The 24159-nt window shown below is 39.3% G+C and overlaps 2 protein-coding genes across 2 annotated transcripts in view; both read left to right on the forward strand.

Moving 5' to 3' along the window:
• The first annotated feature begins 189 nt into the window (after positions 1-189).
• LOC6557164 (protein spaetzle 5) lies at positions 190-9235 on the forward strand. The gene is made up of 7 exons (XM_001985270.3): positions 190-296; positions 4342-4593; positions 4661-4764; positions 4842-4892; positions 6371-6634; positions 6696-7208; positions 8779-9235. Exons 2-7 carry the CDS (start codon positions 4519-4521, stop codon positions 8945-8947), a joined length of 1176 nt encoding a protein of 391 aa, XP_001985306.1. The 5' UTR covers positions 190-296; positions 4342-4518; the 3' UTR covers positions 8948-9235.
• A 14001-nt stretch (positions 9236-23236) lies between these two features.
• The window catches only part of LOC6557193 (DNA N6-methyl adenine demethylase), a 102704-nt gene continuing 101781 nt past the window's right edge, over positions 23237-24159 (forward strand). Inside the window, exon 1 of the mRNA XM_043215662.1 lies at positions 23237-24154. Coding sequence (XP_043071597.1) covers positions 23408-24154 — 747 coding nt within the window. The 5' untranslated portion in view covers positions 23237-23407. The remainder of the gene's footprint in view (positions 24155-24159) is intronic.

Genomic DNA, 24159 nt, shown 5'->3' on the forward strand with positions numbered 1-24159 from the left:
CGCTTGTAGCTGCATATGTTAGCAGTCTAGTAACCGGCATGACGTCTATCGCATATTTGTTGCTGCCGCTGCTGTCGCTGCCGGCGTCATAGACCTCAAGCTCTGCCTCCAATTGAAGCCATGGTTTGGGCCAGCGTGCTCAGTTGGCTACGAGCTGCAGCCGAGATTGGGCTAGCCGCGTGATACGGAGAGACCGCAACCGCAACCGAAACTTAAACTGAAACTAAAATACGAAATACGAAATACAAAACGAAATTTGGGACTTGAAGTCAGTCGCATTGCCTTTCTACGCAAACGTACGTGTTAAGTTTTGTTAATTGGTAGTCGTATTTTCAAGTGATTCGTTTGACGACACATAATCTAACAAAAATCACAACTGGTATCTTGTATCAAAATCAAAAAAAAAAAATAAATAAAATTAATTGAAAAAAGAGAAAACAACAAAAAAAAAATAATAAGTCTGCGAACTGCGTTATAAAGTTACTTCAAGTGCAGTGCGAATTTTGAAAATTGTGCCAAAAATCTGTACAAAATTAAATCATTTCATTGTTTAACTATAGTTGCTCAGTTGTTGTTGCTGTTGATGATCGCAAGTACTGAATGTGTTTTTATTTATAAATAAGCAAGGTGAGTAATAAATTCTTCTTTTTTTTAAATATATATTGTATACAACACATATATGCATATATATTTAATTTGCCCCGTGGCTGTTGACAAATTGAATCGATTCCAAAAGTTAAATAAAACGGGGCAAAAACAACAAGTTGATTTATTATTTTGAACAATTTCGGAAAGTTTGCAGCACATGTAACCAAAATTAAAAAAATAAAATAAAATAAAAACTCACAAATTAAAATAAAATGAAGCCAATGAAATACAAAAACAAAACAAACAGCATGACAACAACAGTAACAATAACAACAAACAAGCAACAATCAAAAAGAAGAAGAAGAAGCAGATGAAGAAGAAAAAAAGCAACAGCCTTGAAAAGTCGTGCTTAATTTCTCAGTTATACTCAAGTATAAAATATATGCTTAAAAAATTATAATGAAGCGATCTTTTGGTATTGGTATCTGGTATTTGGTATGTGGACTTTATATCAGTCCATTGTCTTTCGACAGCCAGCGTCCCAACTATGTGCTCGTGTGTCTGTAAGTGTGTGTGTGTGTGTGTGTGTGTGTGTGTGTGTATCTGTATCTGCGTGTACGTGTGTTGTCAGTGCTGCCAAATTAGTGCCAAATTAAGTTAAATCATTTTTATTGAAGTCCAAATTAATGGGCGAAAGCTTAGCTAATAGAGCTCAGGCGAGTGGGAGGTCAGCCAGCATGGATGCGTTATGAGGTGTGTGTGGAAAAGTTTATCAATTCGCCACGAATCGGTGCCAGAGATTTTAGTTAAACTATTTTAATTACCGCAGTTCATTACAAGATCTTCAGTTATCAAATCTATAAGCTGACAAAAAGGTTAAGAGACGGACGCAACATAAATCTCATCTTAAGTTTGTTATTCCCTCGACAAGGGCATAAATATATGAGCAATTAATCGTTAAGGAGCTTAAAGTTCTCTTTCGGCGAATTCCAAATGAATCTTACTTAAATGAATTAGCTATTAAAAAACAGATAAAAGAAATACATGAATATTAATTTATAAACTTTAATATTATAAACATTAATTTACGTATTTCTTATTTATATATTTACTTTCCACATATATCTTGAACATAATAAATTAACTGATTTTTTAAGTTTATATAAAAACATACATATTTAAAATACTTGTAATACATGACATAAATATTATATGGGGTCATTAGAGGCAGATCTTAGAGAACACAAAAAGTATTTACACAACCAATTTGAAAGCATATTTCGGTCAAAATTAACAATGTGACAATGAACCGTTAAAAATGTGCTAATTGCCAAGCAGAAAACATTTGCGACACATTCAGTACATTTTGGCCATATTGCCAAGTGACTAAATGCCATGCAAATGGCTAAATGTTCAATAAGCCATAAAACATCTTGAACAGCAGTCAAAAATCCAAAAGAGCAACAGACAACAACAACTTAATTTGTGATTTATGAGCTGTTGAACTGGCCGTGGTCTGCGGCGCCTGCGCAACATGGGAAATACCCAAATACGCCATGTGGGTGTAACTATACTATATATACAATGTACAAGAGTCGACTCCATTAGCCGAGTTGCCAATAGAGGCGACAATGTCGCTAAATGGCCCAAATGGACCGATTGGCCCGAATGGCGATGCTGTCAAGCTCATTTGCGCTTTTGAGTTTTATGGGCTTTTGTTATATTGGCGTTGGCTTTTGTGTGTTCGGCAAGTTGATTGATTTATGAAAACGAAAGTGACAGCCTCCATGTTAAGCCAGCCCTGACCATGTGATCCCGGAAATCCTATCAGAGCTACAAGCACACCACATTCCATGTCCAAGGCAGGTGTCTCTCAAAGAACAATTCGCAATGACATGGCTCTTATTCTAATTGTTGTTATTTATCGTTTCTCCGTGTCTAATTGTAGTGATTTTTTACAATGATTATTCTACTACACACATATAATATTCGTATGAAACTATAACACTTGCCTGGCACTGAGATTCCCCTGTCACGAAATCCGGTTTTTGATGGCTTATTGTGTGTGTGCTTTGCTCTTGATTGGAACAGCTTTCAACTTTTATGATTATTATTTCTATTTGCGGTAGCTGTTGAATTCGTAACGGTGATTTATATCTATAGCGAAGTTGGGAGTTAAATTTGGCTAACAACAGCATGTTTAATCAGCTTTTTAGATTTTTAATTAAAATTGTATTGTACGAGTATATTCTATATTAGTATAGCATGCAAGCCACTCTAAATTATTTATTAATTAATTATCACGCATATAAATTGAATTGTAAAACATGCCAAGCTAATTAAGGAAATGCCCAAAATCAACAATAAAAAACATGCAGGCAAATGTAATAAACTGAAAGTCATTTTATTGCAATTTATTAAGCTATTAATTAGCCAGAGCAGTCAAACAAACTTGATCCAGACAACAGATATGACTTAATTGAATCGCCTATTGGAACAAATCAATAAAAAAATACATAAATAAAATTATATAGAAATATATAAAATACTGATTTGTCTACCTTTTGCTGGACCTTCCTAAGTCCATTAATAATATAAAGGGGCATTTAAATCATTGATAACATCGAACTTCGTCACTTTTAACAACCAACAACTGTATCTCTCACAATTGACAGCTACTAAGTAGTATTTAAACCATTAGCAGAAGCAATTGAAATCATTTATAAATATGTGTTAACAGTTGGCAACCATTTAAGATTTGCATTCGTGACGCCCACTCGATGACTTGCCAAGTCACTAATCACCAGCAATTGCAATTGGAATTGCAACTGGGCGGATTGTGGCATTTGGACGTGGCTGGTGGCATTGTGTATCTATTGTTTGAATGGAGTTTATGGTTGCAAGGAGCCTCGCAACTCGTAACATTGTCGCATGCACTTTCACTTCTCGCAAATTTATTTTCGTAATTTACAAAGTGCTCATTGTTGTTGCTGTTGATTTTCTTTCTCAACTGAACTCCTGACAATACCTCCTACTCCACACCTCATAATTAGCGAACTTGTAGGAAGTCTGAAGTCTTAAGAAATAGTTTTGTGTGCTTAAGGTATATGTGTGTGTGAAAAACATTTTGGAGCACTCTGCAATTGTTTACAAAGCAAATGTCTCTAAGTTTTCCACATACAGTTTTCAGCGCAGAGCAGCTAAAAGCTATGCAAATTAAAAGTGACACCGTTTTATGTACATACGCGTAGTTAAATTGCATAATTTCTGGTTGACATTTACTAAGCATTTTCCACACTTTGAGTCAACTTAATGCATCTCATGAATTTTAGACAAATACAATTTTGGAAATGTGCAAAAATAAATAAATAAAAGATAATGGAATGTGGGCAACAATGCCTTAAAAAGTTTTCACATAGATAATTTTTATTTGAAACAAACAAAATTTTATATAACGTTAATTAATCATGGCTTAGTCTTTAGACATTAGCGCATAAATAATAATAAGCAATTTAGTTTATATTACATGTAATAGGGTTTTAGCTTGACTTATTTAAATGAAACGCTTTTCAAACAGAATTCAAACTGGCCAATTCATACACACAAAAACACGCGACACATCTGAATTAATTGTAGATGTTTGAATTGAAGCTAATTGTATGCTGTGTAGGCAAACAGATTGTTTACTTGGCATAATCGAATCGTGCATATTTAAGTGATTTATTGCAATTTCTCCAACGCACTCACTTTCAGCTCATCAGCCAAAACTGACATCACGCCAAACCGTCAAGCTAAAACAAAAAAATAAAAATAAAATAAATCAATTACAAATTCAGCTGAACTGAAGTCTTTTGTGTAAATAATCTGAGGCAACAGAAACGCAAATGCAAATGCAAATCGCCAAAGCCCAACACGACGAATGAATTGACAATGACAAAGAGTATTAAACGTCTCCGTTTCCACAACACTTCTAGTAGTTATAATGGTATTCTCTTTAGCTTTGTGGTGAGTACACAAAACACGGCAACTTTCAATCCATTCATTCATTCACAGTTTAACCATTTATCTATAGATATTAGCTTGTATCTCAGCTGCATTCAGTACGCCGCCATCATGTGGTTTATATGGCGCACCGCCTTGCCAGTTTTTGCCAGCGCCGCCGGGACAGACGCCCAAGTAAGTCTCGTGTTTATAGTCTGATTATGCTATCGATATCATCGACAATACTACAATATGATAAATTTCTTCAACAGCTGTGCCAGGCCCGGCAAAACCTACTGCGAGCACGTCGCCAACTATCCCACGTAAGTTGCCGGCTAATGGCCACAGTGTCAACATAAATAATACACTTAATGTGACCAGCTCCAAGAGAGTTCGAGAAGCAACAACAACAGCAGCAACAACACACAAAAACACATGCAAATGCATTTCAAACAAATGTTTGGCCATAATACATTGTTGGCTTATTGGCTTCAAATCAAATTCAAGACGTAAACTCGTTTTTGCATATACACGCGTGTCTATTGTTAATACCTCAATGGCTTTATAGATGTATACACGTCTGTATATAATACCTGTTACTTGATAGTTGCCAGTTGCCAGTTGCCAGTTGCTGGCTGCTGTTTCCGAGACAACAACGCACATACTCAAAGAAGCAGCATCTTCTGCTGATTCCATTTGCTGGCTTGCTGCTCCACCAGCTGGCCGAGCTCCTTGACCCAATAAACTTGAATTGACAGTTCAAGACACTTTGTCTGTGTGACGACGCACCGAGCGCTTCTCGAATATTTATGAAAGCCTCTATGAATAATTTAGCATTTCTATGCTTTTTGGCTCTCTGGGCATAACAACTATTAGACAAAGTCCGTAACACTTCTAATTGATTAAATTGAGCTGAATCTTGTAGGCATATTTTGTTGAATTCAGCAGAGAGTTTAAAATAATTGGTATACGTAATAAGCATACAAATTATGTGTATGAGGTTAAGGGTCTTTATATTTAAAATTACATTTCCTTTCAGTTTTCCCAGTTTTCTTATTAAAAGTATGCTTCTTACAAGACAGATATTTATGATTCAACTGAAGTATTTTAAGCAGCGTATTTGAGCAACGTTGCCATGCATATAAATCTTTTCCCAAATGCAAATCAATTTGTGTTAGTTTTGTCGTTTTGTTTTCCTGTCTGGTGGAATGGAAACATTTGTGGTGTTACTATTTTTAGACAATTTCTTCGATTTAAATAAAATGTGCGTTAAATGCTAACACTAAGCGCAATAATATTGACGATGATGATAAGGTGGACGGCAACTAAGGCCGCAATTTGGCGCCGTCTCGGCCATTAGGTAGGCATTTTTATGATACCAACGGAATTTTATATTGCATAATTCTAAAACAAAAAAATAACACGCGCAGACACACACAATATCATATGGAAGTTGGGAAAATACATAGTCCGTTTTCACCTTAGGCTGTGTGTGGCACGTGACACGCATGCGATTCAAGCAGATAAGAAGTCAAAGTGTTGAAAACATGAATACGACGACGAGCAATTTATGAATTACTCACAGCTATTGACTCATTCTCTGGCTGCATATAAATTATGATTTAGCGACTCCAAAAGGGGCGTAGGCCAGTTTGTGGCACATGTTTGGGTCTCTCTGTCTGTTCGTTGCTTACATAATTCAATTCCACTTTCCCATGTGGCAACAACTAATCTATTGAATTAAATCTCTTGCATCATCTGCAACAAGACAAGCTCAACTCATTGTCTTTGACTTTCGCAGGTACGTCATCAAGAGTCTCGTACGTAAATGGGGTTACGAGGCATCAGCTCTGCTGGTTGATGAAACCTGGGAGGAATTCTCAGCGGTTGCGTGGACGGACACGCCCGTCTTCTACGATCCCAAGTCCATATTCCCACAGCGTGACTTTTCCAATGGGCAGGACTTTAACGGCTACAGCTATCAGACGCCGTTTGGCGGTGTGCCTCAGCGTAATGGGGCAGGCAACTCTCTCTTTGCGCCCAATCCTACAACAGATGCGCCCACGTGAGTAGCTATATATATATTTACATATATCCATCTCAACAATTCTCAATTCATCCTGCAGCTATCTGCTGTACACCTCAGCGGGTGGTGGTAGGAATCGTCATGGCCAGCGTACGGTCAATCAGCAACCCGGTGGATCGGGTTCATCTCTCTACTACAATGGCCATTCGCCATACAATGCAACGCTTTGGCTGAAGCGTCTGGTGCGTGATCTAAGTCTAAAGCAGAAGGCCGCACAGGCGACACCAGCAAAAATTGAGGCTGACAAGGAGTTGGAGCAGCTAACCGAGCAGGAGAAGGAGCAGAGGGAGCAGGAGAAGGAGCAGCAGAAGCGCAGTGTGCGCGATGTGTCGCTCAACATGGATCTCTTAGATATTGTGGGCGTCAGCGATAACAAAGACGAGATTGGCAAAAAGTCGCGCGTAAAGCGACAAAGTCCGTCGCGTTCATCGCTCTGCGAAACCACGTCGCAATTTATAACGCCACAAGCGGCACTCAATTCGCGTGGCAATTGGATGTTTGTTGTCAACGAGGAGAGAACCGCTCGTCAAATGGTCAAGGCGGAGCTTTGTGCGTAAGTAAATCATTGAAATCGAAATCGCTTAGCGACTCCAGAGTTTTGCGCGCGTTTTTAGTTGGTTTGCTTTCAGAAAGCAGTTCCGGTTTGCGTCTCAGCTAGATATTAAAGCAGACTAATGCTGCTTAAGCAATTCACTGCTTGCGCACTGCTTGCTGTGGATTATCGTTTATTAAGATAAAAAATCATTTAATTTCAGTTCCGGAAACAACATTTTGGAATAGTTACTCAAGGATTTATATTAAATTCTTAATCATTTTTGAGATAGTTTCTTTATTTGTTTTTGCATCTCAACAGTGTTGAACTAAAGAAAATTTTAACTTTTTAAGATAAACCTACTGACATTATTATAAAAAATTTTAATGATTCCAAATACACATTTTGTGCTTGTATTATTATGCAAAATATTTTAAATTCAGTTCAAGTTAGTTATTAGTTAACTACCACCACCAGTTCTGCGCAATTTGACGTTATCAAGCCGTAAGTTATTCCAGATATTAATGGCATAATGACTTGCACTGATTTTCATTAATTAAATTGAGCACAACACTTGCAATCAGAGGCAGCAAAAAATAAACAAAAAAACAACAGCAATCCCCTCTTGCTGCCGCTGTCAACACAGCAGGACAGAGTGAACTCTACAAAGTGTGTTCCCCTTTGCGGCGCTTGGTATTTAGGTATTTAGGGGGCAACCCTAAAACCCAAAACCCAACTGAAAACTCTGGGCACGTGGGCAGAAAAGAAGTGCAAGTACACAAGTATATGGGTATGTTGTGCACGGTTATGTGTGTTGTGTCATAATTGCGGCTAAACGAATTATAACACCCCGAAAACGGCCAAGATTACCCAGCAACATTTTCCCTTCCCTTCTCTTGTCCGATAAAATGCCTCTTTTTTATGCGTGCGCTACTCAAACCTTTCAGCGAGCTGAGTTAAAAAGCGCAAACAGAGGTACAAAAATAGGGTGACGAGACCTTATTGAAGTGCATATACATTAAGTGAGGCAGTGCACAGACAGAGACAGAGAAAGGTGGAACAGAGAGAGACAGAGAGAAAGGGCTGCATTGGGTCTATATCTAACTGCGACTGGGGTCGGTCAATGCGTGCCCTAATTGTGTTTGTCGTTTGTCGCCTGCCTGTCCACCAACCCATAAACAAAGCTCTCTCCTTACCCCAACATTGAACTGCTTCTGCCTGCCCCTTCTAGTGTTGCACGTACTTTGTGTGCAATTTGTTTAACCAAATGAGTAGATGCGGAGCTGCTGCCAGACCCAGGAAGGGCAACAGCTGGAGAGTCACAAGTGCCTCCGGAATACCGTTGCTCAACTCCTTATCAATTACGTACGATTCCCGTTTTAACAAGTTCCTTAAACTTTCAACTTTGCAGCCGGCGCAGATCTTCCTTTTTTGCAGCTTTTTTCTTTTTGTTTTTGGTATTGTTTATTTACGAGCGCAGCCCACAACTAAATTTTGCCCGAGTTGTTGGTTTTGGTGCTGCTGTTTCCGTTCTTTTTTTTTGTGTATTTGTTCTTCTTATTGTTGATAATTTTCCTGACCTGTTTTTCAGCTCAAACACATGCTCGAACCTGTGCGATTTGCCCAATGGATATAACTCCAGGTGCGAGCAGAAGTTCGTACAAAAACGCTTAATTGCGCTGCAGGGCAATGGACAAAATCTTTACACGGACACGTTCTGGTTTCCCAGTTGCTGTGTCTGCACGATAGCCGCAAATTAAGGCAGCAGCAGCGGCAGCAAGAGTAGCAAGCGAGGCAGCATCAGGACCGGAACCGGCTTAATCGACGAAAAGAGATGACAGATAGCGAAAAGAGTGAATGAGAGAGGGAGAGAGAGAGAGAGAGAGAGAGAGAGAGAGAGAGAGAGCGAGCGAACTGTTTCACATCCAAGGAGACCAACGACATTTCAACATTATAATTAATGTCGCGCTGAAATGCGATGATTTTTGCAGCACATAATTGATAACTAAAATTAAAAAAACAACAACAACAAATACACACGCACACGCACACACTTTCATGCACACACACACACACACATACATACACATGTACTGTAGTTTTACATTTAATTTAAAACCAAGTAGCAAAAATATAATGGAAATACTATTCAATAAACGAACGAAATAACTAAAACAGAGTTTTAAATCAGCTTGCAAAAATACTAAACCTTAATTCTCATAAAACAATAAATGAATGCTTGGAATTACTACATTAAGTTCAATTTGTCTTTATGCATTGATAAACTAGTTTAATTTGTGCAATTTGATATTAATAAGAAGCTTAAAGCACATCTTTCACCTTACAAATATTTGGTAATTTATATTTTATTTGTTGCACATTCAAATTTTCACATAAAAGTATTCAATATTCAAAATATCAATTAGTTGATATTGCCCTGAGCAACGAGATTGAAATGTTATGCGGTTATATATTTAATGAAATAGTCGATTGCAGCCCTTTAATAATAATTATCAGGCATCAAATTGTAACACAAAACCAACAGAAAACGTTGCAACGCAGCTGCTGCAATTGGAATTACATTTCATAAATCCAAAAACAATAATCGTAAAATAACATCAGGTGTCACGCGCAAAACGGAACCCAATCGAAGGGGCCCGTCCTGCCAGTCCATCCATATATGGCTGGATGGATGGTCGGATGGATGGATGGATGGTCGGATGGATGGATGGATGGATGGATGGCTGGCATAATTGAAGAGGCTAAATGCATTCGATTGATGGCTACGAGGATATATTATTTTACGCAATAAGCGCACACACAGATGTATCAAAGGGAAACGGATGTATGGACAGTTTAATATATCAGACATATATCATAAGCTCTTCATTTCCAAGTAGTAATATATCAGACATATATCATAAGCTCTTCATTTCCAAGTAGTGCAGTAATTCATAATGTTGTACAATAGGAATTTGAATATCGAGCAAAGGTTGAGTATATATCAAAGCAGCATCCACTTCTTCTCTTATCAATATTCGCAGCAAGTCCATCCAAATGTTCTACTAAGACTTCAATCAAAATTTACCATGTGTTTTTTATCAGATTCTGTAGGATTTCCTTTCAAAATTCCAACTACAAATTGTATATAAAAACCTAGCTGTAGATGGATTCTACAACATAATATAACTCTACTATTTTATCATTATTCATATATTTTCTTTTATAATATAGACTATATAGAATAATTTAGTTTAAGTCCAACCTAGAGTAAATAGCGCTAGCTATTATATACCCTTTAGTTTCGCAGTTGAGTCGATTGTGCAGTGCTTAATAGGCACACAATATACGGACAAGGTGCAACAGCCTCGTACCTCGTACGATTTATACCTGTTGGGAAAATGGCCAAGTGAGAACTTGAAATCGAGTTCAGAACCGGCACAGTCGGACATACCCACCCACTGTGAGCGAGTCCTGTGAGCACCCTGCCTCTATGAGGGTTCATATTGTGCGATGTGTGCGTGCGTGTGTGTGTATGTGTGTGAGTTTTTGCAATGATTAGCATCATGAAATGGAAAACTATTGTTCCAATACGCAGCAGAGCGTCGTGTCGAGCACAACAACAATACAGACTCAGAGCCAGGTAAGGACATTGACAAATCAGGTAATGGATGAGACAAGCAAAGGGATGCGAAGTACGAAAGAACAAAAAACCAAGGAATGTGCAACAATTAAATTGCCAGCGGTCTGAAATGTTAACAAAAAATATATATATTTACATCTATATATATAAATATATATAAATATATTTGCAAATTGGTGACAAAATGCCACAAAACTGAAATCCAAAAAATCCAATCGAAATGTGTGAAATGTGTATGGGAGTCGAAGTTCACATGCAATGCCAAGTCAAATATGAAATTGCTGGCAACGCAGAGCAGAGCAAAGCCGAGCCGAGCTGAGCAGAGCCAACGGTCATCAGCATCAGCTTCCCTGTGTCTCAGTCGCAGTTCAAGTCGAATGAGGAGCAGCTGAAGTTTTGTGCCAAAGCAAAAACAGCTACGACTGCCTGACAACGAGCACACAGAGAGTGAGCAAAGGAAGCAACAAAACAACAGCAACAACAACAGCAACAGCAGCAGCAGCAGCGAGCAATAATAATGCAGCAGCAGCGGCAGCAGGCTGCGCAGTTGACGCTGGCAGCGAACGCAGCCGCTGCGTTGTGTATAAAAATTTAACATCTGCTCCTTTCATGATTTCGGAAAACTCAAAACTCGTACGACAGCAACAACAGCAGCAACAACAACAACAGCAGCAGCAGCAGGGCTGTAATGGAACAAATATAAATGTGTGTTGTGTGTGTTTCTTGTGTGTTTGTGTGTGTGTGTGTGAGTTGTTGTTGTTGCTGCTGGCTGTTAATGCATTTTGGCTTGTGTTACTCGTATTACGTGCATTTGTGCCGTAGTTTCGTAGCTGAAAGATCTCTTCTTTTTTGCAGCAGCAGCAGCAGCAACAATATAGCTGAAGCGCTGCTCACAGGACACACACACACACACACACACACACACGCACACACACCCAGGACCGGATGGGTCCTTGATGACGGGCCGAATGACTCGCGTGCATTCAACTTCAACTTCAGTTATCAGCTCACAGAACTTTTGCTCCTTTTTCTGCTGCTTGCTGCTGCTGCTTGCTGTTTGTGGTAAAGTGTTGCCATTGCCTCCTGCTTATACACTTACCTTCAACAGAGTACCATAACTCAGTTAAGGGTTATACAACACAAGAAAACGCCAAGCTGAAAGCAATTAATTGACTAGTTAAATATGATCAAAATATAGATTTGATTAGCAGTGGTAAATGGATTCAAATTGCCTTTTCCTTCTACTACTTTCTAAGTTACAATAACTCTCAATTTGTGTGCTGCTCAATAAGAGTATTCAATATTCGTCAACCATTGCAGCTCTTCTTTTTGTGCTCAATTTTTCTTCTTTTTTTTTTGCATTTTGCGAAGCTCGCGCGCGTTTCTTTCATTTTTCAAATACTTTGCTGCAACTGTCAGATACTTTCACGTTGTTGTTGCTGCAGTTGCCGCATGCGATGTGAATGTCCTTTGTTGCCTGGTAAAGGACACACATACACTTACAAACCAGCAGCCATAGAGAGAGAGGGACACAGAAGCAGAAAGAGGAGGGCTTGAGTCAGATGCAGAGGCAGAGACAGAGGCAGGGAGTTGCAGTGCTTAAGTAACTTAGTTGCACGCACAACTTGCAGCCAAAAGTTTTGCGAATACTTTTGCAGCGCAATCAAACGGCAAAGTGGCAAAGCCAAATCCAAAGCCAGCCAACAGAGACAGCAACAGAGCCAACAGAGATAGCGTTAGGGAGACCAATACGAAGACAGCAGCAGTTGCAATTGCTGCACAACGTCTCACCTCACCTCACCTCACCCTTATCCCATTTGCCGGCTGCGTATTGTGTTTGTGCAGATGTAACTTTACGAGCATTTTCTTGGCCTCTGTGTATGCGTGCGTGTGTGTGTGTGTGTTTGTGTGTGCCTTCTGTATTTACCTTGTGTGTGATTTTGGTGTGTGTAGGACAGGTCAGTGTTGCCTGTGCGTAGTAGGATAAGAATTTTTTGGGATAAGGGTTACCTTTTACCATTTTTCCATTACGCAATGCAAATAAGCGACAGCGGCTTCAGCCCACTCCACCGTACCCTACCCGTTGCCTACCCTACCCCTGGCTTACTACCCCCTGCCGATTCCCACGCCATTCAACAATGCAACTGTCAAGGTTTTTGCCTGCCTTTTTTATTCGCCAACATGCATAGCGGCAAGCTCCAAGCGCCATTCACTCCCACATGCGATGGCATCAAACGGCATTCTGCCAGCTTAAAACTGCATGGCCGAAAGAGCAGAGAATTCAGCTGAAAAAAAAACGCACACAAGCTCAACTAATAGTTTGGCGAAATACACACACACACGAAAAAACGGAGAAAAAAAGTGAAATGAAATCAACTGACATATAGACCCTATCCAGCCAGCCAGCCAGCCAGCCAGCCAGCTATTGGAATGAGGACTAGTGCCACTGGCAGGACTCCAACTCCAACTCTGATTCTGACTCTGTGTCGAGGAGCTCTTTACAAAAGCTGGTAGCAAAAAAAAAAGTAAAATAAGAAGGCAAATTGTACCGAAAACCCGCAGCAGCAACAACAAGAACAGCAGCCAGTGCAATGCCAGCAAGGATATGGCACACACACACAGACACACACACACACAAATGAACTGTTACGCCCACAAGGTCCAGGCATCAAATAGAAATGAGAACAGCAGCAAAAGCAGCAGCGAAATAAAACCAGAAAATATTCACTCGTATTGCTGTTCTCGTTGTTGCTGTTGCTGTTGCTGCTGTTGCTGTTGCTGTTGCTGTTGCATAGCTCATAGATTGCAAGTTCGCATTGTGCGCGCGAAACTAGGGAAAAAATTTTTTAATTGGAACAACAACTGTACAGGAGACGCGGTGGCAGCAGCAACAACAACAACAACAACAGCGGCAGCAACAACTACAAAAGCGCACTTCAAACGCCGCATGGTCGTGTTTATGTGTCGATTTATACATGTGTGTGTGTGTGTATGTCAGTGGCAGCAGAGGGCAGCATGCAGCTGTTGATGTATACGTATGTGTGTGAGATTGCCTGCCTGCGTGTGTGTGTGTGTGTGTGTCTGTGTACAGGACTTGTTTGAAGCAGGACACCCAACAGCAAGCAACAAACTGGCGCAGCGAACATGCCTGAAAGATGGTATGAGTTGCTGATCAAAGGTTGCAACGCAACATGCCGCAGAGACAAGTCAAAGCAACAGGGTGACACAAGTTAAATGTATTTCAAAAATCGAATACAAAAGTTAATTTAGATATAATTTTAATTGTAATTTTAATTGTATCAGAAAACATTACTTGCAAGCAATGTCAGCTTGCATTGCAATGAATGTTATTCTATTAAAATTGATACATATCAGATATAAATAAGAATTTAAGTTATTAAATTAATACTTTTAATGTCATATTTTTATGTTAAAATGTACTTGTAATTAATTATTATTTAGCAATTTCTAAAGACTACAAAAATAACATTTCTTTAATAATTTTCAAATAAATATCTACACATTTACGTATCCAGTGCTCTGTTTATTTATTTGTTGCATGCTACCAGCAACACGTTGCGGCTCGACAGCGGGCTGCGACTTGTTCTAACTAGCCGTGTGTTGTTGCTTGTTGTGTTTGCTGCTGCCAGCGTCGTCAAACCGATGCGTTGCTGCTGATTCTGCTGCTGCTGCTGCTGTTCGTGCTGCTGCTGTTCGTGCTGCTGGCGTCGGGGTTGGTTTGCCGTTCGCTTGTGCACGGCACAATCAGTTGTTGTGTATCCTTCGAAGGGTGAAAAGTTTCCTAAATACAAAAACTTTTGCACCGCGTTGCCGTCGCTTCGTACGAGCGCCACAGAAACGAGTGCGAGTGTTGCGACTGCTGAGAGTGTTGTGCGTTGTGTGTGCCTCGTGGTTGTTGTGTGAAAGTGTGCAGTGTTGCCGTCGCCAACATCAACCAGCGTCAGCGATTTGTTATTGTTGTTGATTTCGCGCCACGAACAACAATTAAGCAGCCCAAGTTAATATACTTTGATCAAGGATTGCAGTCGCGGATGGGCAAACGAGTTTTCATAATGTGTTACAGCAAAAAACTGGCACCAATGTTGCTAATGTAAATAGTGCCAGCAGCAGCAGCAGCAACAACAGCAACAACAGCAACAGCAACAACAAAAACAACAGCAACTGCAAATGTTTGCACATATTAGCAACAATTTTAATTTCCATGCGACTTCGCATCGTTTCTTTGCGTTAGTTCCCTTTTCGTGTCGCGTTCGCATCTTTCGCGTTTTGTTCGTATTGTAAACAATTTCTCGATTCTCTGACGGCTTTTTCGTTGCGTTCGTTCGCGTTTCGCGGTTTTCTTTCTTAACGCTCTTCGCTGAAGCATCTTCATCTCTTCACTTCCCTTGCGATCCCTTACGATTATCGTCTATATCTATATAGATTATATAAGCATGCTATATAATTTACCAGTGGCAGCAGCAGCTACAACAACAACAACAACAACAACTGCAAATCAATGTCAATGGATTAACAACGGTTTGTATATACTTCCAGACAAATAAATAAATCGAAATCGGCTATCAAATCAGAAGTCAAGTTCGACAAATGTGAAAATTGAATCCTGAAGTATCTCTGTGAATCGTTTTATTTTCATAACCAGAGGAATCAACAATCAAATAACGCTTGCTACTCAAAAATATTTTCATATTTTAAGCTTAGCTGAATGAAAAGTGCTCCCAAAAAAGATCAGTATTCCAATAAATAAAACAAAATATCAGTAATTGATAAATTGGATAACAATATACAAAATACCTGCTTCATTTCAATTTATATTTGAATAAATTTCGATTTATAATTTGATTAGATATTTCTTCGTATTTTTATTTAATTTATATTCTCAACTTGAGGCAACGTCATCTTAAAATCAAAAAGTGATTCCACCGTCGGATTAGATTTCACAATATTTTGCTTAGCTGTGTGTTTTTATTTAGCTTACCTTTTGGACTTTTGTTAATCTTAGAAGAAATATATTTAAATATAATTGATTGCGACAAACGGAATACAGTTAGAAACGTAAATAGAGATAATATTTTTTTTGGCAATTCAAGATCAAATTTCAAAAGTCACCAGCCGACGGCTGCACTTGCCACACAATTTCTGTATTTGCTTCATAGCGCATTAACAGAGCATTTTAAGCAGATTTATTGACGGATTTGATGACGATGCCCCAAAGTGAAAAGAGTCAACAAAATGCAAGCAAAACAACCATGCGAAACAAGAAATAAAATTAAATGAAGGCATAAAATGACAACAGAAACAACAACTGGCAGCAGTCTTCAAGTTGTTTCTTTCCTTTTTTTCTTATTTTGGACATGAAACTGCCGAAAATTGACACAAAACCATTTGAGATGAGTAATGACAATAAACACGCGGCAACAGACGACTCAAATACACACAAGACTTGACGATACACAAATACAAATAGAAATATTGTACAAGAGGCGAGAATGGCAAAACTGTTGCTGGCAGCAACAACAGTAACAACAGCAACAGCAACAACATCAACAACAACAGCAATAAAACGCCTTTTTGCCAGCATCAGAAACGCCGCCAATCCGCTAGATATATTTGTATCTGTGGCGCATATGCGTCGACGTTTGTCAAGCTAAATTAAAAAGCAACTCAAGGCTCTGAAGCACTGAAGCTGCTGTTGCTGCTGCTGTTGCTGCTGCTGTTGCTGTTGCTGCTGCTGCTGAAGAGTTATGCCCATTCCCAGGAACGTGGCAGGCAACAAAAGAACAGTAAGAAAAAGCTCAACACTCACATATACACAGAGAGAGAGAGAGAGAGAGCGAGAGAGAGAGAGAGCGAGAGAGAGAGAATGAGATACAGATACTTGCTGCTCGTAACTAACTAACAGTAACGTGCGTACTTCAAGGCAGCTCAGCAGTTGAGCAGCTCAGCAGGCAGCAGTCACTGAAACTTCAACACACACACACACACACACTCAAAAGCGGGTCTCTTTTGGCGCGCTCAAAACAGAAGCACCAAAAAAAAAAAAAAAGAAAACAAAACAACAAAAAAAAGTAAAAATAAACATCGCACAACAAAAAGCAAAACTGCAAAAGCGAAAGCAAAACACAAGAAACAGAACAACAAGCAGAAGCAGAAAAACTTCAAGTCGAAGTCAGACATCGTAACATGACAGAAGCGGCCCACGCCCCTCATGAAAGAAGGCGAGAAAGAAGAACAGGAGGAGGAGCAAGAGGAGTAAGAGGAGGAGGAGGAGGAGGCTGAAGCGGTAGCTGCCTTGACATGGGCAATAAAGAGAATTTAAAGCGCCATAGAAGCTGACGACGCAAGCAAAGCAAAATAAATAATAAAGTAATACAAATTGAAGCAACATCAACAGCAGCAACAACAGCAGCAACAACAGCAGCAACAACAGCAGCAACAACAGCAGCAACAACGAAGTTCAAGTTCAAGCAACGCATTTTTCTGTATCTTGCAGTTTGTGTATCTTTGGTGCACATGCTGCCGCAATTTGTCTGACCAGAGTAGCACATGTGCCGCCAACTGGACGCGTCCAATGTTGTTGTTGTTGTTGTTATTAATACTGTTGCATCTATTTCTGTTGCAGTTTATGAGTCTTGAATCTTGGAAATGCGGCCACAGCCGCCGCTGCCGACCCCCAATGAATTAACGCGCCACACTAAAAATAAACATAGGCGGCACGCACATTTGTTGCACATACAAAGCCAGTAACTCACACCCACACACCCACGCACACACACACACACACACACACAGAAATTTGTTTCGTTTTCGTTTTCATTCATAAAATAAAAGTAGATGCCAAAAAGCACGCGCAGGTAGCAAAAGGCAGCGTCAAAGGACTCGACAGGCAAATTAAGGCTTTGACCTAGAGAAAAACAAACAACAAACAACACACCCACACACACACACACACACATACACACACTCGTAATAAACACACACGCTATGCCACCCACTCAAACTCATACTCACACACACACACTAAACACACAGCCTGTGCTTGTGTAGCTTTAACGGTAACGTGCGTGACTTTGAAAGTATGCGAGCTAAATGACATACTCGTAAATCTGCAAGAGTGTGCGTGTGTGTGTGTATTATGTGTGTGTGTGTGTGTGTGTAAGTGTAGTCGTTTGGTTTGGCTCCTTTGCATGGCTTCATTGTGGCACACAGCACGTTTCATTTCATTCGCATACTTGCAAACATACTCTGCATACACGAGTCTGAGCCTCGCTGTCTGCCCCCGTTTTGCACTCGCCGCAAGCCTAACTCCGCCTTGCCCCGCCTTGTACTGAATAACTCAATTTACACGTGACACATTGCCAAGTAAATTAACCCATTAGCAGACTCATCATAATTCAGATGTCTTGCATATTGATAGCTCTCAATTTTGATACACAAAATAATATTATAATTTGATCTGATGGAAATACCATACATATATATATAGTGGAGCTAGTCTCGAAAATAGTATTTAGTCTACAGCATTTATTATTATTTATAAATTATACAAATTGTTTAAAAAGTTCTTGCAATTTAAAATGTACTTCTGAAGTGCTGCTAAAAACTTCTTAATAAATATGCTATTTCACAGTTGAGTGGCTAGCAATGTATCTGCAACTTGCAACACAAAAACATAACTAGCCTGCAATAATGCGGACCCCATTGCGCAGTGTTTTGGCATATTGAAAAGTTTGTTTAATTATGTTGCAACACGCAGTCTGCTCGCATACAAGTACAGCTGAATATGTGAATATTTTAATAAATATTTTAGTGCGGGAGCTTGCCAGAAACAATTTTGAACAAATTTCATATGTATATGAGCAAAAGTTGAAAACAAGCGCACAAAAATGTCAGAGTACATATTAAAATATAACATGTTGGGAACATGGGGCGTATGCGCAACATTTGCAATAGCTCTGGATTGGAGCCCGGAGCTCGAAGCTTGTAGTGGCAGCTACACGGCCACTTTGTTGGCTTCTAGAGCATCAGCTTGACAGACAGACAGGCAGACAGACAGGCGGACATACAGACAGCCGGACATACAGACAGCCGGACAGCGGGACAGCCGGACAGAAAAATAGGAGAACAGATGAACAGCAGCGCTGGCAGTCAAATTGGGCAGCAGGAACAGGAGCTGGTATCTGTGCGGAATGAAGATAAACCAAATGACTGCCAGTTGGTGTTGCACTTGTTTTCGCCCCGTTGTCTTGCACAGCTCAAAGTCAGTTGATTTACGCACAGGTAGCACGGGCAACAGAAACAACAGTCATCTTCCTCTGCACAGCTCGGCTCGGCTTGGCTCAGCCCAGCTCAGTTCTGTTCTGTTCACCCTCGCCACGTCATGGCTGAGTTCCCCTATAGTATTTGGTCTATGTTGCACATGCAACGCTTACAAGTTTACGTGTATGTATTTATGTGTGTGTGTAGCCTACTTTATACACCAAATGCAGCTCAGAGTCACCTATATTCGCTGCTGTTGCTGTTGCTGTTGCCATTTTCATTTTTATTTTTATTTCTTTTTTTTTATTTGCCCTTCTGCATTTATTTGAAATGACGCATTGTTTGCAAGCACATTATATAGAAATATATATACACATTATTTATATATACACATAGCATGTATATAACATGTACATCTGTGTGCTGCGTGTTTAATTCGCAGCAAAAATTTGCAAAATGTTGCAAACTGTGCGGCAGCAACAGCAATACAAACACACAAACACACATACAAATTGAAGTGAATTGCGCGCATTGTTCATGGTCTCTTTTTTTGTAAGCCTTACACACACACACACACACACACACAAATGGTTATATATATTTTATTTGTATAGCTGGAACATAAGCGAGCCTCAAAACCAGCGCCAAATTTGCAGACCTTCAAACCGTTCTCTTAGGCTTATCAGCTGTTAGATAAGATATAGAACTTTGAACAGTTACTCGATTATTACTATTATTATATAAACAAGGCGGAAATTGAGGATTAAGCTAGAGCGAGGATGAGAGGGAGAGAGAAGCATTTCCGATTTGAATAACAAAAAGAATCAAACAAAATGTTGACCGTTGCCAAGAAACATGAAATCGCCTTGATTTATCAGCGCTGGGGCAGCAGCTACAACAGCAGAGCCGGCGGCAAGAGGAAGTGCTAATTGTGCACATGTTGCAGGCAACATACACTCTTGCAGACACTCTCACACACACTGGGGCAGCAAACACATTCGCATTGGCCTAATTTTGGAAATCGGGATCTTTATCGCCGCGGCGCAATACTCGTAACTCGTAACCCGCAACTCGTAACTTACAACGCACAACGCGCAACTTGTAGCGTTGCAGCTCCTCTCCGTCTCCGTCTCCGTCTCCGTCTCTCTCCCGCTCTCTGCCCCCTGCCGCACCACCTGCCTGACGAACAATGTAAATATATGAGTCGCAATTGCTGCAGGATGGGCTGGCCAAAGTGGAAACGCGAAACGAAGTCGCATAAAACGGAAAGTGCAGCAAATTGTGGCAGCTGCAACATCAATTTTTTTCCTTCTTTTTTCTTTATATTACTCTTTCGGTTACCTTGCACTGTGCATTCGCTGATCTTAACACTGTGGCAGGTTCGGCTGGCCATTGGCCTTTTACCGTTGCCGCTAATGCGTAGAGTCGACTCTGCCTCTCAAATTTGCAACACGGAAATTGCCAGCGACAGCATAATCAGTCCTTAATTGTTATTTGTCTGACAGCTATAAAATTTTCTTAAAGGCCCTCAAGCAAACTGTCAAACTGTACCTAAAAAAGAAACCAAATATGAAAAAACTATTCAAAAGATATTTAGATATTTTAATAATATTTTTAAAAGTCGAAAACAATCGTCTACTTTATAAAAATATTATTCACAAGAATTCGCTAAGCGCAAAATGCTTTTCAACTTGTGAATTTTCCCAGCAAATATTGCTTACATCTAGTCAGAGTAGACCTTAAAATTTGTATATACTTCAACACCTCAAAAGGCAAAAAAAAAATGATATAAAAAAATAAAAAAAAATAACTTGCGCACACACACAGCCCATTGAACTTTGTGAAGCGCAACGAAATGTTGGCAGGTTTGTAAGAAAAAAGAAGATGCAAAAAGCAAAAAGCAAAAAGTCAAAAGGCAAAAGGCAACGGCAAAGGACGTGCAAAAAAATGTACACCTGTGCCGTTTTTTATGAGAACAAAATACAAAACACAAAAGAGACAAATACAACAACGGCAAAAAAAAAAACAAAGCGAGTAACTGCGAAAAAAATGGCGAAAAAAGCAAGAAAATTACAACAGCGACAGCAAACAGAAAAACGCAGCAAGTGTATTTGTGTGTCTGAGTTTGCGACTGTGTGTGTGTGTGTGTGTGTGTGGGTATGTGTGTGTGCTGCTCTTACAAAGCCAAAGCATAACTTACAAGCAGCAGCAGCAGCAGCCACAACAACAACAGCAACAACAACAAGCAACGGCAATAAAAAGTCAGAAGTGAGTGTCCTTTACATTTTTTGTTGTTGTTTGTTGTTTGTTGTTGCTGCTGCTGCTGCTGGTGCTGCTGGTGCTGCTGTTACTCGCTGCTTCCTGTCAGCGCGGACTTGGTCTTGGCCAACGCTGCTCATTATATAGTCAAAGACCATAATTATGTGTTGAAGTTTGTAGATATTTTAAGTGAGTGAGCGCCAAAGCAGCAAAGAAAGGCAGCAGCATAACGATAATGGTAGCAAAACAGGCAAAGAAGCGGGCAAAAGTGGAAACCAAATAAAGTTCCTTCCAAAGTCATTTAACTTGGCCAGCAATCGGTCTGAGCTAGGATAAAACAAAGCATTCCTCTAGGAATCGTTTTTACAATATCTTTTTCGTGTCCTTTGTGCAAAGAAATTTTATTCAGAGTTTAGCAATTGGCAGCAACATTAACAGTAAGTGTTAAATGTTTAAGACTGTTTGGTTATATCCATTATATAGTCAGCACCGTCAATACTGGCATCAACATTTATAGTCAGTGTTAGCTGTTGTAGACAATTTTCTTATTTGTATTTATATAGTCAATACCTTCATTGAAATATAATAAATAAATCTATTTATGTTTTACTTACAGCTTTTTGACCAAAGGATTTGAGGAAACCAACAACAAACCACATTTTGGCATATGAAATTGAAAATAGAAATTTCACTTTGGAGTATAATCAAAATTTCAACTTGAATTCAAACCAAAAGAAAAACAAAAAAAAATAAAAACAAAAAGAATACAAAAGCAAAAATGCATTAAAATTAAACGAAAAAGAAAATTCAACTAATATATAATAATTAATAATTTTATTTAACATATAACAAATAACGCGATAATGTTTAATTAATTTGTAAGCCAAAACCAACAAACAAACAAACGGAAGACAAAGATTTTTAAATATTAAGCCTAACAAAATAAGTAATATTATATTGCATAACGGGATATAAATCATTTTCAATAAAAACTGCAACTATTTTTTATAAACTTAAACATATTAACAACAATAACAACAGCAAAAAGCAAAAAGCAACAACAAGCAAATCAAATTTTAATGCAAAAACCAGAGTACAAAAAATTCATAACGCATCAATTTACAAAATCAAATACAAAATATCACAAAATATCAACAAGCTAAATATTCAAAATATATACATATATATATATATACAGATATAGTATATATCTATAAGGAAGTAAACAAACAACGCATACAAAATACAAATTTACAAATTACAAATTTACAAATTTTTCTAAAAAACAAAAACAAGTCGAAGTCTGAGACATAGCACAGCAAAACAAATAAAGAATATTGCAAATTAATGTTAAGCAACCAATAAACATATATTGCAAATATAATAAAGAAATCAATTTTATCAAAACAAGAATTCATAGCTGCCGTTTACAAACAACAAGAGAAAGCATCTTCAACCACGAATAAAGTACAAAAATTTTTGAATTTTCAACTTACAAATTAAAAAACAAAAAAGCAAACAATTTAATAGTAGCACTTTTACAAAAACAACAAAAGCAAACGATAAATATAAACAATAACAAATAAACAAACAAATATTTATATAAAACTCATAAAACAAATATTAAGCCTAAGCAACAACAAGTATCAAATATTGTTACAATACAAATTTACATACAAGTTAATAAGCACAAAACACGCAAAACCAGTGAGTTCAAAATACAAATTACAAATTACAAATTACAAATTACAAATTGCGAATACTGCAAAGTTCTGCAACAAAAACAAACGAAGAAAAACTACCTCAAGAGCAGTGAGCGTGTACAAAAACAAACAAAAAATCAACAACCAAATTTTTGAACTAGCAATTTGCTTGTGTTTTTCAAGACAGTGTACAAAATAAATAAAAAAAAAACAATATTGCAACTCTTCAAGCAGCCCAATCAAACAACACACGATCCACACCCCCAACACCCCCAACTCCCCCAGGCAGCGCAGTAGCTTTTAAGCTGCGCAGCCATGCTAGTGTCCGGACTTAAATGGCGTCCACAATAATCACAGCACAGAGCAGCACAGGCGGCCCCGTCGATCCAGCATCGACAGCTAGCAGCGCCAGCAGCAATCCATTGCCAGCAATCACAGCAACAGTTGCCTCCGCTACGGCCGAGCTGCACAATACGCATCTCAATCAGTTGAGCAGTCTCAGTCAGCATTATACGACGCCCTATCACCATCATCATCACTATCAGCAACAGCAACAGCAACTGCAACAGCAGCAGCAGCAACAACTGCAGCAGCAACAGCACCAACATCAGCATCTGCAGCATCAGCAACACTATCAGCAGCAGCAACAACAGCAGCCGTTAACGGAGCCACAACAGTCTCAACACTGGGACTACTATGCACGTCAGCAACCAGTGGCGCCCGCCAACAACAACAACAACAACAACAGCAACAGCAACAACGGCAGCAGCAATACAAACAGCAACAGCAACGTTAACGGCAGCAATAGTAGCGACAACAATAATACAAATGTTGCCACACCTTTGGGCAGCAACAGCAGCAATGCTAATGGCCCTCCTACTGCTGCCAGTGGCCATGCCCACAGTGGCCACGCCCACAGCAATCATCACGTCCATGATACAACAAATGCCGTTGCTGCTGCCGCCGCCGCCGCCGCCGCTGCAGTCACAGTAGGCACCAACGGCAACGGTTCCAACCCCAATTCGAATTCAAACTCCAACGGCAGCTATACACGTCCCTGGGAAATGGAATCCAAGGATAGCGTGCC

The sequence above is a fragment of the Drosophila grimshawi genome, unplaced genomic scaffold (genome assembly GCF_018153295.1).
Source record: "Drosophila grimshawi isolate 15287-2541.00 unplaced genomic scaffold, ASM1815329v1 contig_44, whole genome shotgun sequence".
Lineage (NCBI taxonomy): Eukaryota > Metazoa > Arthropoda > Insecta > Diptera > Drosophilidae > Drosophila > Drosophila grimshawi.